Below are 16595 nucleotides of genomic sequence, written 5' to 3' on the forward strand. Positions count from 1 at the left end.
GGTTCGGCGAACAACCCCTACCCGTCTGCTACAAATGTGGCGTCGAAGGCCACATTGCCCGGTACTACAACTACGAGCAGCCGCCAAGGTACGACCGTTCACCGAGATCCCACCTGTCTGGCTTTGCACGAGCACCAACATTCTCTGGAAGCGCATCCCACGAGATACCAAGGTCGCTGCGACACCGTTCTCCGGCCTCTGACTGCAGTCTGACACCCCCGCCAGCCCCTCGCTCCAATCGGTCGCTTCTCCTAGGCGCCGCTACCCTTCGCCGCCGCCGGAAAACTAGTCGGCGCGACCGTTGGTGGTGAGGTCGCTGCACAGTCTTCAATTTTCACAGAAATGCCTCCTTTAAGTTGCATGTTTCGAAATAAGGTTCATGTTCTAATCGACGGTGTCTCAACAATGGCCTTCGTGGACACAGGTGAAACCATATCGGTTATGAGTCTAGCATTCTAATTCCTTCTTGGACGAAAGATTATGTTCCGTTGGGACCATGCTGATACATTTCGTGAAGTGAGCGGAAATGTCTTACAGCCTGTTGGTGTCTGCACAGTGACTGTTAGTTTGGGTGGCCAGAATTGTATCACTGATTTTACTGTTCTGTTTCATTCAACGCATTCAACGCATGACGTAATTCTAGGACTCGATTTCCTGAATCTTTGTGGGGCCACTGTCGATTGCCACACAGGAGGGATTACAGTAGATTCAAATGTTTCAGTAGCGTTTATAGAAAGCCCGCCCTGTATGGAAAGCACCCTTTGCGTGTCCATGGACCCAACTGTACCACCCTTTTCTGCCAAGTGTGTTCCTGTCGTCAGTTCCCCTGCAACAGAGACGACATTTGATGCCACCGTAAAGAACATTCGCCTCAGCTGCATAAAAAATGTTCTAATACCCGATTGTACGTTGTTGGGTGTGCAAGGGCATACTGGTTTGTGGGGGGTATCAACGGCTCCAATGAACCTTCGGTACTGCCAGAGGGTCTACAACTTGCTAAGATCCGTCAACATCAGGTGTTCTCTCTTGCCATCCTTGCAGAGAGCAGCGATTCTCCGAATAAGCCCGATTCCATCATTTGCGCGCCAGGGACACCTCCATAATGGCAACGATTGACAAGTTTCTTAGCACCAACGAGCGTAATGACCTGGTGAGTATTCTGCGCAAACAAGGTGGTCTTGTGGATTTCGCGCAGCTACTGGCTCCACTGTCATTCCCTGATTCTCGTATAAAGCACCGCATAGATACGGCATACCATAGACCTCTCCGACAAAAGCCATACCGGGTATCGCCTTCGGAACGCGAAGCAATAAATGAACAGGTTAGCGAGATGCTAAAGAAGAATGTGATTCAGGAATCATGCAGTCCGTGGGCTGCTCCCGTAATATTGGCCAAGAAGAAAGATGGAACATGGTGATTTTGCGTTGACTATCGCCGTCTCAACGCCATCACAAAAAAGGACGTGTACTCACTACCACGTATTGATGATGCTGTGGACTGTCTTTCATCAGCCTCCTACTTTTCGTCTGTTGGTTTAAGGTCAGGGTATTGGCAGATTACTATACCATAGTGATGGGCGACTTTTATGCAAAGGTAGGGAAGAAGCAGGCTAGAGACCAGGCAGTAGGAGATTATGCCATTGGCACTAGAAACGCCAGATGAGAGCTACTAGTAGAATTCGCAGAACGCAATAGTTTGCGAATTTTGAATACCTTCTACCGAAAACGAGAAAACCGCAAGTGAACATGGAGAAGCCCTAATGGCGAAAATAAGAACGAAATAGACTTTATAATCACTGCACACCCAGGAATCGTGCAGGATGTGGAAGTGGTTGGCAAGGTACGATGCAGTGACCATAGAATGGTACGGTCTCGAATTCGCCTAGACTTGAAGAAGGAACGACAGAAACTGATACGCAAGAAGCCAATCAATGAGCTCGCACTGAGAGGGAAAGTACAGGAATTCAGAGTGTCGCTGCAGAACAGGTACTCGGCTTTTAGTGAGGAAACCAACCTTAGCGTAGATACAATGAATGATAATCTGACAAGTATTATTACGGAGTGTGCAGTGGAAGTTGGAGGCAGGGTAGTTAGACAGGACACTGGCACGCTTTCCCGGGAAACGAAGAACCTAATTAAGAAGCGTCAAATCATGAAAGTGTCAAGTACAACAGACAAAATAGAACTGGCAGAGCTTTCGAAGTTGATTAATAGACGTAAAGTATGCGATGTAAGAAGGTATAACATGGAGATAATTGAACACGCTCTGAAAAACGGAGGAAGCGTCAAAGCAGTGAAGAGGAAACTTGGGATAGGCAAAAGTCGGATGTCTGCACTAAGGGACAAAGAAGGCAAAATAACTACCAATATGGATAGGATAGTTAAAATTGCGGAGGAGTTTTACAGAGATCTGTACAGTAGCCGAGGCAACCACGACCTTAATACTATAAGAACTAGCAGTTACCTAGATCACACCCCACCAGTAATGATTGAAGAAGTCAGAAAAGCTTTCGAGAGCATGCTAAGAGGCAAAGCTGCTGGTGAGGATCAGGTAACATCAGATCTGCTGAAAGATGGAGGACAGATTGTGTTAGAAAAACTAGCCACCCTGTTTACGAGGTGTCTACTGACGGGAAGGGTACCAGAGTCTTGGAAGAACGCTAACATCATCTTAATACATAAGAAAGGAGATGCCAAGGACTTGAAGAATTACAGGCTGATCAGCTTGCTCTCTGTAGTATACAAGCTATTTACAAAGGTAATTGCTAACAGAGTCAAGAAAACATTAGAATTCAATCAACAAAGGAACAAGCAGGATTTCGAACAGGCTACTCAACAATTGACCACTTTCATACTATCAATCAGGTAATAGAGAAATGCTCAGAGTATAACCTACCACTATACATAGCCTTCATAGATTACGAGAAGGCGTTTGATTCAGTAGAAATATCAGCCGTCATGCAGACACTGCGGAACCAGGGCGTAGATGAAGTATATATAAACATTCTGGAAGAAATTTACAGGGGATCAACTGCTACCATAGTGCTTTATAAAGAAAGCAACAGAATACCAATCAAGAAGGGTGTAAGGCAGGGGGACACAATCTCCCCAATGCTATTTACCGCGTGCCTACAGGAGGTTTTCAGAAGCCTAGAATGGGAACAGTTAGGCGTAAGAGTTAATGGAGAATACCTTAGTAACCTGCGCTTCGCCAATGACATTGCATTGCTGTGTAACTCAGGGGACGAATTGCAACTTATGATTACGGAGTTAGACAAAGAGAGCAGAAAGGTGGGTCTTAAAATTAATCTGCAGAAAACGAAAGTAATGTACAACAACCTCGGAAAGGAGCAGCGCTTTGAGATAGGTAATAGTGCACTTGAAGTTGTAAAAGGCTATGTCTACTTAGGGCAGGTTATAACCGCTGAGCCTAACCACGAGATTGAAGTAACTAGAAGAATAGGAATGGGGTGGAGCACATTCAGCAAGAACTCTCAAATAATGACAGGTAGATTACCACTATCCCTCAAGAGGAAGGTATATAACAGCTGTATCTTGCCGGTACTTAGCTACGGAGCAGAAACCTGGAGACTTACCAAGAGGGTTCAGCTTAAATTGAGGACGACGCAGCGAGCAGTGGAAAGAAAAATGGTAGGTGTAACGTTAAGAGACAAGAAGAGAGCAGAGTGGATTAGGGGACAAACGGGGGTTAAGGATATCATAGTTGAAATAAAGAAGAGGAAATGGACATGGGCCGGGCATGTAGCACGTAGACAGGATAACCGCTGGTCATTAAGGGTAACTAACTGGATTCCCAGAGAAGGGAAGTGGGTTAGGGGGAGACAGAAGGTGAGGTGGGCAGATGAGATTAAGAAGTTTGCGGGTATGAATTGGCAGCAGCAAGCACAGGACCGGGTTAACTGGCGGAACATGGGAGAGGCCTTTGTCCTGCAGTGGACGTAGTCAGGCTGATGATGATGATGATGATTGGCAGATTGCAATGCACGAAGAAGATAAAGAGAAAACGGCAGTTGTTACACCAGATAAACTTTTTTAATTCAAGGTGATGCCATTCGGACTATGCAATGCGCCTGCAACGTTTGAGCGCTTCATGGACAACAATCTGCGTGGTTTGAAGTGGGAAGTATTAGTGTTTTATCTGGACGATGTGATTTTTGGGCGCACTTGCTGTGAGAACAACACACAGCTCGACCTCGTGCTGAACTGCCTAAGCAAAGCACGCTTGGTGCTCAATTTAAAGAAATGTCGTTTTGAAGAGCGCCAAACACTCGTTCTTGGACACTTGGTAAACAAAGAAGGAATACGTCCAGATCCCGCAAAAACGGCTGCAGTGGAGGTGTTCAAGCAACCTCACTTAGCGAAAGAACTACGCAGCTTTTTGGGCCTCTGTTCATACTTCCGTCGATTCATCCCTGGATTTGCCAACATCGCGCACCCGGTCACGTGCCTGCTTCAGAAAGGCGTGTCATTTTACTGGACTTCGGAATGTACGTCCACTTTTTCTGAGTTGAAGTTCTTTTTAACATCCCATTCGATTATTCGACACTTCGATCCCCTCGCTCACACAGAACTTCACACAGACGCTAGCGGTGTCGGTGTAGGCGCCGTGTTGGTTCAACGCTTGCATACCAAAGAACATGTCGTTGCGTATGCAAGTCGCTCGCTAAGCAAGTTTGAGCGTAACTATACCGTCACAGAGCAAGAATGCCTCGCCGTAGTTTTCGTAATGCAGCACTTCCGGTCCTACCTGTACGGACGCCCCTTTACCATCATGACAGGTCATCGTTCGCTATGCTAATTGGTCAATCTGCGTGACCCATCTGGTCGACTACCGCGCTGGGCACTCCGTCTGCAGGAATACGACTTTACAGTTTCCTATGAAAGCGGTCGTCATCACGCTGATGCAGATTGTCTTTCGCGACTACCGCTTTCATCGACAGACTGCAACGGGGGCAACTTCGACACCTATTTTGCGCCATTGGACCTGCCATTTCCTGATACCAACGCCTTTAAGATTGAAAAGGGACTACACCATACAGGAGATCCTTCCTACCGAGTCAAGACCATCGGCGACTCGCTTCTGCATGCGCGACGGGCTTGTGTACAAAAAGAACTATGCTACGACCGGCTTACGATATCTTCTCGTGCTTCCGAAGAGCCTTCGCGTTTCCTTCTTGCAGGCTATGCATGATGACCCAACGTCCAGCCATCTAGACACAGCGAAAACGCTTTGCCGGCTTCAAGAAAGATTTTACTGGCCGAAAATGCGCCAGTAGACGGAACACTACGTCTCTAGTTGCAACGAGTGCCAACACCACAAGCGCCCTACCAGTGCTCCTCCAGGGCGACTACATCCTATTCCACCCCCTAGCACTCTATTCGAGCAAGTTGGAATACCATCGGCAACTGCAGCTAACGTGTGTTTATTCATGCCGCGTTTTGTGGTTTTACGACGTGGACCTTCTGAGATTGTTATCAGTGATCGTGGGGGACAATTCACTGCAGACGTGGTGGAAGAGATGCTTCGTCTATGTGCTTCAAGCTTTCGGCACTCTGCGCCATATCATCCCCAAACAAATGGCCTGACAAAACGAGCTAACAGAACTCTCACGAACATGCTTTCTATGTATGTTGCAGCAGATCACAAGAAATGGTATGGCGTGCTACCTTTCATCACTTACGCATTTAACACCGCACAGCACGAGACTACCAGCTACAGTCCGTTTTTCTTCTGTATGCTCGGCCACCTCGTCATACCCTAGATACCATCTTCCCGTTAATGAACCACCATGATTCCGGTATATCCGAGATCGCCTGCCGTGCAGAAGAAGCCAGACGTCTTGCTTACCTGCAACCCCTCGCTTCACAAGATCGCTCGAAGATACGTTTTGACCGTCAACGTCAACACGTGACGTATAATCGCGGAAACCACGTGTTGCTATGGGCGCCAAATAGGAAACGTGGGTTGTGTGAAAAATTGCTGGCACACTACGCGGGACCGCATGTTGTTCTACACCACAAAAGCGATGTAACTTACTGCGTAGCACGTCTTCATTCAAATGGTCGACGATCTCCAAAGACTGAACTTGTCCATATAGCACGATTCAAGCACTATATTCCCAGAGACACTCTTTAACCCACCCGGTGGGCTTCGTCCGCGCGGAGGGAAATGTTACGCATATGTGATTTAGGTATGAGCTACGGGGTAGCGGGGAACAGGCAGTATAGAGAAGAGGACGTTCGGCTAGCGAGATAGGCCTCCGGTGCAGGACCACTTAAAGTCTACCGTACGCCGCAACGTAATAAACACATTACTAAACGTGACAATATATTGTCGATTGCAGCCTTCCAACCTCCCATCTTATCTGACCTTCGCACTTCTAGGTACTGTTTCAAATGAATAAATCATGCTTTTACACATATTCAATAACATTCTGGCCTTTGGGTCAGTATATTCATAGATATATTCACTGCGTGCATCTATATACCCTATTATAAATACCTCACAGTCTTCTCCTAATTCTTCAAGTGATTTCCTATGCAATGCACCATTTCTTGATTTACCTCTCTGGCTTTCGCTCCTGTCCACAAATATACTAAACTTAGGAGCATCGTCTCTCGTGCCTTTTTATTTTTAGCCATAAATGTTCCCTGCACTACTGCTTGACCCTTTGCCAGTCTGTACATTTATAAATAAATGCCCCAATACCACCGCCTCTCAGCTGTTATCTGTTTTATTACAATATTACCATGCGTAGTCCGGATTGCTAGGTGGTTGTTCCATGTTCTAAGATGTGTTTCTACAAGCCCACATACCAGCAGCTTCTCCTCTCTTAGCTGTTCTTCTAACTCTCTCCACTTCATCCTATTCCTGCCACCCTACATGGTAATATACCCTACGTCTCAATTTGCTCAGCTCTAGTGGCTACGTCGATCTCTGCCCCGGACTCTACGAAACTTAGATATTGGTGCCACTTTGGAATCGTATCTGTTTACACCATCTGTCAACGAGTCCCCCTAGTCTTCCATCGTTACTAGCTATCCTAGACCCCGGACGACTCATGTGCCTCCCAAAAAAGCTGCTGCTCATCCTGCAAATCCCCAACCCACCTCATAACCTAGCCTCCTATCGAAGTGAATTCGGCCTCGTAGAAAAACCAGCCCACCTATGTACCTATCTGTTAATTTAATCTACCTCAAAGCTTATCTCTCGACTCATCTGCCATATTTTTTGTTTGCGTCGACAACCGCTCTTTGCAGGTTGCCGTCAAACACCGATATCCGGTACCATGCATATCACTACCTGTACCTGCGGTGAAATGGCGCGCATGTCAGCGATTCCTTTGGCCAGTATGGTCGCTAATCCTGCCGATTCATCACTCAAGACATCGTTTAGACCACCAGCAATCACCACAAGGTTTCGTTCATTACCTTCATTTTATGGTGTTTTTTTGCGCTCGCTTGCCTCATGACTGCTTCCAGTTTGTGCCCTGTGAATGACCCTTGCTGCCTCCTGCCCTCTAATTGACTGCTTGTGCACATAAATTTAAATTAGAGTCCCCGACGACTATTACGTGTTCGCAGTTTTCTGCTAGGGTCTCCCGCACCTGGAGGTTACTTGTGCTTACACCGCCAGCTGCTTCATACTCTCCCACCTTCACCACTACTTCACTGAAGCTTGTTCTAGTGACCACTGAACTGGTTGAACCCATTTTTTTCTGAACCTGATTTCTCCTTCTTCTGCGCCGTTCTGGGTGCCGGGGCCCTACCGTTCTCTACATCGGCCGATCTTTTGTTCACCTTCGTTATTGAATCTTCAGCTGTCCTGAGTTTTTTTCCCATAGTTCTCGTTTTTTCTTGCTTTGTCTTCACCTTCGCTAGTACATCCTCGGCTTACCTGAGCCTTACTCCCATAGCCCTCGTTTTTTTCTTGCACTGTAACCAACGCAGTCTCAAGCTCGGTGATTGTCATGAGCAGTTCGATCTGGGCAAGGCTCACTGCCCGACTCAGATGTTTTATTTTGGCGAGATGTACTGTTTCATATATACCGCATACGCACGGAACATTCTGAGCACGCGCAGTAAACGTTTACTTATTCTATATGAACGCCTTCGTAATTTTTTTCTCAACCTCGCATTGCCTACACTTGGCGTCAACCTCATTTACATTCGCGTACACACTAGCCTCCACTTTCAATCCCAACCCGCATCCCGAGCATTTTACAGCCCTCTTAACCATGACTTTTTGACACTAATTGTCCTCCTGAATTGTCCACTTTGATCATTACAAAACGCGGCGTACGACGAAACGTGCCCTAAGCAAAAAAGTCTTAGCTCTGCTACACAATTTTTCATGTTTGGTGTACGTGCACCCCACCACGGAGTTGCAGGACGAAAAAAACACACACACAAACAATAAATACAAGGTGACTGACCCCTCGATAGCGGTACAATGTAACAACTGCTATAAAGGTTTACACTGCTGCCATATTAAAAAACGAAGCTCTAAACATGCAAAAACACTATCTCTGCAGTCGATTGGGAGCCCTCGCAAAACACGTTCATCCACTGTGCCAGTCTGAACTGAACTCGGAACTCTCACTCAATGTGCCCTCTCATGGTAGCCGGGTGCGTGAGGTGATACTCGTTTGTTTCGCTGGGGAGTGTGGCGATTGGGACAGCCGGAGAGAAACACGCTGCGCGCCTGTCATCTCAGAGGCCGTGGGGAGATTTATCGTGTTTTAGCATTATCAGAAAGATGGCGCAATGCGCTCGCGTCGCCATTATGTGACGACGCTGGGGCATGTGCTCTCATCTTCCACGCGTACTTTGGCACTAGAAGAGAAGGGCAGTGAATGTTCTCGGGCGTCCTTATCTCGCGGCGGGGAGGATCGTACGTCTTGGCTATTATTGGGCTTTCGCTGGAACGATTTTGTTGTAGTTACCGGGCGCAGAAAAGTCACTGAAATCGTCCCACAGTATCCGTTTGCGAAAAAGGTGCGCTTTTTAGAAGTATCGACTGAAAAACTTATTCGCGTTCACCTGTACCTGTAAGCAGGTTTCGTGCGTCATTTGTAAGTGAGAACGCTGGGCACGTTTAGATTCTTGCTATTCTGCGCGTGACCTTCCAATTTGTTGCTATCGCGTAAATTGCTTCGCCTTTGCAGCAAAGTTGTGACGTTTCTTTTTTGAGAAAATGCAGACCTTTCATAAACGTTTCATGACATGCAGTGAACGTATTCTCTCTGGAAGCGGAAACCCTTTTCGGCAACCAAAAGGACATTGACAAGAATAATGAACAAAAAGTTAATAGTTACCGTTTCAATGATGGAGTTCAGAGTATGTATGTATATAAAAAAGTGGTAGTTGTGTCACTTGATGGAATGCGCTATTTCCAGAAATTTTAAAAACATTCATGGTCGCATTGTGTAAGAGTGAATTTAGTCCCAGGTGGTGCGCAGGAAACAGCTGATCTTGTTTTGGGCCAGAATAACGGCGGCACTGGCATTTGGCCCAAGCCCACTCGAAGGCAGGTGACTGCGAGATCATTGAAATGTTGTAACAGGCTTGCAGTGGGAATTGAATGTAGCACCTCGGCGTCGCAGTCAGGTATTCCACCACACAGCATTGCTGGTGCTCAAAACGTCTTCGCAACAACGTGAGCACAAGTAATATTGCTTTGAAAAAGAGTTAAACCACACGAAGCGTCACAGATAGTGGAGTAACAAGTGGGTGATTTCACGTTTCTTGCTCATCGCAAAGGCTCAGTGAAAGATCTCTTAACAGGCTCAAGGGCTTTTGAGAACGTTGTTCAATCTGCCCAGTTTCTTTTCACGTCGCGAATTTCGTACGGGTTAGATTTCGTATGATGAGTGCTTGTAACAGACTACTGATGCTAAATGCAGCAGCCACTTCCCTCAATAGCAGTCACACTTGCCGCTGCTGCCCATTGACAATATCTTATTTTGTATATTTTCAACCCATGTAGATCGATGAGCCGGAATTGTCACTGACGCGGCACCGGTACTTCGATGTGTCGTATGACCTGGCCGGTTACCGACAGCTCATCACCGATGGGCTGAACTTTCTCAACGAGCGCAACGACTCTGCGGCTCTCGCAGCGGAGATCGTAGATCTCGAGCAGCAGCTTGCGGAGGTGAGTAAATGAATCATGTTACGACTGTGAACGCTGCTACGCATCGAAACCACTGAGTCGTTTCTCCGAGTCGTTGCGACGTCAGAAAAATGTGTGCGTCTGTACTGTTGGGCAAGCCTGGCCTTCTACATCTAGATTCAAGCATCTTCACAGTGAATGATTACGCGATACTAGTGGCTGCTAAACTTATCAAACAATTACAACTACAAAAAGCAGCAACTTACATGGTCTTTCTCAGTGTGGCAAAAGCTTCGCAAACTCAAAAAACAAAAACTCCACCTTCGTCTCACTTACTCACTATTATGCAGAATCTACACACTGGAACAACATGTTGTAGTGAGCCGGGTGCCAGGGTGAAACGAGATCTAAGGCAACGTGAAGGCAGACCAGCTTGCCGCATCAGTCCACAAAAGCACTGCCACTACACCTACATCTACCCCAGCGCTTGACCTGAAACCCTCTCTCAAACGAAAGCTCAGAGATTACTGTCAGGAAACGGGGGACGGACAAACACAAAACAAGCTTCACGTTGTTATACCACACCTTGATAATTGGCCGCCACTATCAAAATCATGTTGCTCAGAGGTAACACTAAGTAGGCTCGGGATATGACGTGTGCTATCATTCGCACATATCTGAAGGATAACAAAATCATTTTAGAAACAACAATGCTGTGAGAAATTGCGACAAATGCCTGTTTAAACTTACAGCCCAGCTCAAAATACGCACCCGCCATTCTCGGTTTTGCGTCGTCCGTTGTGTTGTGAGCGAAGAAAGGATCTGTACAGGGGAGGATAAAAGTGAGGAAACGCCAAGCACTCCAGAGTATGCATTGCAATAGCAAAGAAGGTCAGAAGAGAAGATTGGATGAGGAAGCATTATGAGAAGGGTAGCCACCGAGAAAGAACAGCTAGGGCGTATCCTTCGGACAAGCTGCGGATGCGCAGTGCTACTCCCCTGTGGATAGAGAAAGATGGTGCACAGGCCATCACGCTTGGTGTACCATCATGAGCAGTATTCACACGTTCATTCTTCCAGTTTAGTTATCACTTTGTCACACTGTACGTAATTCTCAGTGCAAACCACGCCTGCCATGTTCGGGAAGTTTCGGGACTTTCGTAGATCACTTCGTTAAGATTCCGCCCACTTTGCGAACATCAATTATTCTTCTGGAACCTACGTGGTCGCTAGCGATAAGGCTAGAATATTTGATAGCCCGTGTAAAAGTACCGGCAAGCATCACCACTTGTTATTTGATCGGTAGCCGATGCTCTGTTCTCCGCTATTAGTGCCATTGATTGATATGTGGGGTTTAACGTCCCAAAACCACCATATGATTATGAGAGACGCCGTAGTGGAAGGCTCCGGCAATATCGACCACCTGAGGTTTTCAACGTGCACCCAAGTTTGACCACACGGGCTAACAGCATTTCTGCCTCCATCGAAATGCAACTGCCGTAGCCGGGATTCAATTCTGCGACCTGCGGGTCAGCAGCCGAGTACCTTAGCCAGTAGACCACCGTGGCGGGGCCGCTATCAGTGTCAGTGTGCACTGCTCTAATCAGACCTTTGATCTGTTTCCGGGCCATAAGTATGGCTGAGTAAACAATCTCATGTTCTATCTACAATCTGCTTCATTCATCGACGTCACGAACGCGTAACAATGTGAGCTGGAACGCGCGAAGGCGTGTGAAATAGCCTCAAAATTGAGATAACGTGACACGTGGGTGGCACTGCTGAAACCGGTTGAACTGGATGTGAAAAGAGGGTGCTGTTCAACTGACTGATGGCACTCCCACATGATCCCTGCTGTGAAGCGGCAGCTTATCGCATGCCGGTGGCGACTTGCAAATTAAGATAACACAAAAAGGAAATGCACCAAAAAAGACTAAGTGAAACATGCGTATCAAAATGCTCAGTGAACACCACCTAGATATAATAAAAATATAGCTTGTGTATCACGACAGGCTACGCCACCGCCGATATTTTGGTAGCTGCAAAGCCTCGTTGGTAGTAGCTGTGTGCGTTGATGTGAGGTCATTTCACCGATAGCGGCCACTGACACGCTTTAAGCAGCGATTCGCAGCAACGATATTGAAGCGGGAGGTTCAACAGCAAGCAGAAGAGCGCCGCCCTTTTTTCTTTGTTTCTGACACCAACCACTGCGAATCAACCAACGCAGGGTTGCAGGCTCTTAGCCACGCACTCGCTTATTCTATGTCGTATTTTTCACGATAGTATTGTCACCAATCTTGTCTTACTCAAGGAAACCTTCCGCAGAACTGCTCGTCAAGCTAGGAAAAACCAAAAGCGGCCCAGTCCCAACTTCTTCGTCCTCTTCCACACGAAAACCACGCGAATTCATGCGGCATTAGTCCCCCCTTTTAAAAAGCATCGACTCGATGCTTCTAAATAAAAGAAGAAGAAAAAAAAACCCATAATTAGAACACGCGTTGACGCAGAGAATCACAAAGTGAGTGCCAGGGAAAACAAAGAGGGCGCACAAGCACTTGGACCATGCGCGAACACAACAGCACCAGTGGGAGAGTCAAGAAGAAAAAAAAACACCACATGAGATCACTGTCACGTTTGCGAAGTAACTCGCAAGCACAGAGACTATTGTGTGTAGTACGGCTTGAGTCGTACGACATGCACAGTTTCGGGCCGATGTTGTCGACGTGACGACACTGTGCCGTCCGGAAGTACTTCGTATGTAAGGTCACTCACACGTCGGATAACCTTGTATGGTCCGAAATAACGGCTCAGAAGCTTTTCAGACAAGCCTGGTCGTCGGACAGGAGTCCACACCCACACTCGTTCACCCGGGTGGTATGCGACGTTTCGACGGCGAAGGTTGTAACGTCGTGCATCTGCGTCTTGTTGGTGACCGATGTTCACGCGAGCCAGTTGACGAGCCTCTTCGGCGTACTGCGTGTATTGCTCGGCTTCTGGAGAAAGAGCATCGCTATTATCGTACGGCAGCATAGCGTCAAGCATCGTTTGTACGTTGCGTCCATAAACAAGGTGGAAAGGTGAAAATCGGGTTGTTTCCTGCATTGCCGTATTGTATGCGAACGTGACGTATGGGAGGATATCGTCCCAGGTTTTGTGCTGCACGTCCACGTACATTGACAGCATGTCCGCTATGGTCTTGTTGAGCCTTTCCGTCAGTCCATTACTTTGTGGGTGGTAAGCCGTTGTTTTTCGGTGACTCGTGCAGCTCAGTCTGAAAATGTCCTCTAGCATTTGTGCCGTAAATGATGTTCCTCTATCCGTAATCACACATGACGGCGCGCCGTGCCGGAGGACGATGTGCTGCACGAAGAACTTCGCCACTTCAGACGCCGTGCCGCGGGGTAATGCCTTTGTCTCAGCATACCGGGTCAAGTAATCGGTTGCCACTATAATCCATTTGTTACCAGTGGCCGACAAAGGGAAGGGTCCTAGAAGGTCCATTCCCACGAGGTCGAAAGGTGTCCGTGGTGGTGTAATAGGGTGGAGAAGGCCCGCAGGTTTCACGGGTGGCGTCTTGCGACGCTGGCACTCGCGGCAGCCTTGCACGTAGCGGTGTACACTGGTCGAAAGTCGTGGCCAATAGTACTGCTGGCGCACTCTGGCGAGAGTCCGCGAGTAGCCCAAGTGTCCCGACGTGGGCTCGTCGTGGCACGCGAGTAGAATGTCATCCCGCATGTCGGCTGGTACAACGAGGAGGAAGGCTTTGTTGCTACCTCGAGCATTTTTCTTGTAAAGAATGCCCCTCCTTAGACAAAAGGATGACAATTCGCGAGCGATGCGCCGAGGAGTGTGAGAATTTCGGCCTTCTAAGGAATCAATAATAGGGCGCAATTCCTGATCGGCTCTCTGTCTAGACATAAAGTCAGAATCACTGAGGGCTCCGAGAAAACCATCAGCATATTCCGAGTCCATATCAGGATGTCCCACGGGTGCTCGAGAAAGTGCGTCGGCATCTTCGTGCTTGCGCCCAGACCTATACACAATCATGATGTCGAACTCTTGTAAGCGTAAACTCCACCGAGCGAGACGACCAGACGGATCACGGAGATTGGCCAGCCAACACAGCGAATGGTGATCGGTCACCACCTTGAAGGAACGGCCGTAGAGGTAAGGTCGAAACTTTGCCGTTGCCCACACGACTGCGAGGCATTCCTTCTCTGAAGTGGAGTAGTTGGCCTCGGCTCGAGAGAGAGTACGACTGGCGTAAGCTATGACATGTTCTACGCCGTTGTGCCGTTGTACAAGGACAGCGCCAAGTCCGACGTTGCTTGCATCCGTGTGAACTTCGGTATCAGCGTCCTCATCAAAATGCGCAAGAACAGGTGCCTCTTGCATTCGCTGCCGTAACTCTGTGAAAGCTGCTTCTTGCTCTGTAGTCCAGGCAAACGGTACATCATCTCGGGTGAGTCGCGTGAGCGGTTCGGCTATCGTCGAGAAGTTGGTAATGAATCGGCGATAATAAGCACACAAGCCGAGAAAACGCCGCACCGCTTTTTTGTCTGACGGCACAGGAAAGGTGGCGACTGCTGCAGTTTTTTCTGGGTCAGGCCGCACTTCATCCGCACTCACAACATGTCCCAAAAATTTCAGCTCATCGTAGCCGAAATGGCACTTCTGGGGTTTTAGCGTGAGTTCGGCCGAACGAATAGCTTCCAGAACCATTCTTAGACGCTTCAGATGTTCTTCGAAACTCTCGGCAAAGATGACCACATCATCAAGGTATACAAGGCAGCTTTGCCACTTCAAGCCAGCGAGAACGGTATCCATCATTCGCTGGAATGTTGCGGGAGCCGAACAGAGGCCGAAAGGAAGAACTCTGAATTCATAAAGCCCATCGGGAGTTACAAACGCTGTCTTCTCTCTGTCTCGCTCATCGACCTCTATCTGCCAATAGCCGCTCTTCAAATCTATCGATGAAAAATACTTCGCGTGTCGTAGCCTGTCGAGAGAATCATCAACCCGTGGGAGCGGGTAGACGTCTTTTTTTGTGACGCTATTGAGTTTCCTGTAGTCAACACAGAATCGCAGCGTTCCGTCTTTCTTCTTTACTAGAACGACTGGCGAGGACCACGGGCTGCTCGACGGTTGTATCACCCCGTCGTCAAGCATCTCCTTTACCTGCGTCTGTATAGTCTCGCGTTCTTTAGCCGAAACACGGTAAGGTTGCTGGCGGATTGGGCGAACATCATCGTCGGTAATAATTCGGTGCTTTATGAGGGGTGTTTGACCGACTCTAGATGAAGAGGCGAAGCAAGATTTAAATTCCTTCAGCAGGGTATGCAGTGCGGCCTTCTTCTCGTCCGAAAGCTTCGAACTGACGTCGATGTGGTCCAGAAACTTATCTCCATCAACCATTTCCTCGGATGCGAAGCACTCGGTGACATCCGCTACACGGTCTCCGAAGGCCACGGTGGTGCCGCGGAAAAGATGTCGGTGCTCGAAGTTAAAATTTGTGACGAGTATCTGCGACCGTCCGTCACGCACACGCAGAATGCTTCGCACTGCACACACACCTTGAAGCAGTAAAAGGGATACGTTGCTCTCGGCGACCACGTCACCGTCTTGGAGGTCTTCACAGGTGACTTCTACGAAAGCAGTCGCTCGGGGAGGCAACGTCACGCTTTCGTCGGCAACACGCAGCGCAGGTCTACGACAGCTATCAGCGCCTCGATCGGTTGCAAGTTGCGTCGAGAAAGTCACCATTCGCTCGCGGAGATTTATGATCGCGCCATTCTCTCGAAGGAAGTCCATTCCAAGGATGAGCTGACGAGAACAGTCGCGTAGTACGAGGCAGGTTACCACAAACGTTGACTCGCGTATTTCCACTCTTGCGGTACAGCGACCCAATGGAGTAATAACGTGGCCTCCAGCAGTGCGAATACGCGTCCCATTCCAAGGTGTCATCACTTTCTTAAGACTGGTTGCCAATTTTCCGCTCATAATAGAATAATCTGCACCTGTGTCCACCAATGCGCTAACCTGAAGACCGTCTATCAGCACGGGAATGTCGAGTGAGACTCGGCCACTGGGTTCAGACGCACAATCCGGCATTTCTCTCGCACTGCACTCAGACGTCAATTCAATGTCTGCAGCGTTTTGTGGAAGCGTCGATAGGAGGTCTTCCGCACTTTTAGTCCCAGCGACCTCGCCCCCGAAGGTCGCTGCCTTCAGTTTTCCCGACGAGGGCTTGGGGAACGTCCCCGTGCCATCGTACTGAGACGTGGTCCAATAGCTGCGGGTCGTCGTGGAGATGGAGACCGCGATTGACGCCGTGAGAAAGGCAGGCGTTGCTGCGCGAGGTAGTCCTCAATTTCTCTTGGCCTCTGACCAACTAGGGGACGAGGCGAATGAATAGAGAAACCGCGCAGTCCAAGTTGTCGGTATGGACATTCCCGGTAGATGTG

General features: G+C 48.3%; 1 protein-coding gene across 1 annotated transcript in view; it reads left to right on the forward strand.

Moving 5' to 3' along the window:
- Positions 1 to 16595, forward strand: part of LOC119168610 (neprilysin-1) — a 638470-nt gene that overhangs the window by 268411 nt on the left and 353464 nt on the right. The window contains exon 9 of the mRNA XM_037420008.2: positions 10009 to 10176. Coding sequence (XP_037275905.2) covers positions 10009 to 10176 — 168 coding nt within the window. The remainder of the gene's footprint in view (positions 1 to 10008; positions 10177 to 16595) is intronic.

Source organism: Rhipicephalus microplus, chromosome 3, assembly GCF_043290135.1.
Source record: "Rhipicephalus microplus isolate Deutch F79 chromosome 3, USDA_Rmic, whole genome shotgun sequence".
Taxonomy (NCBI): domain Eukaryota; kingdom Metazoa; phylum Arthropoda; class Arachnida; order Ixodida; family Ixodidae; genus Rhipicephalus; species Rhipicephalus microplus.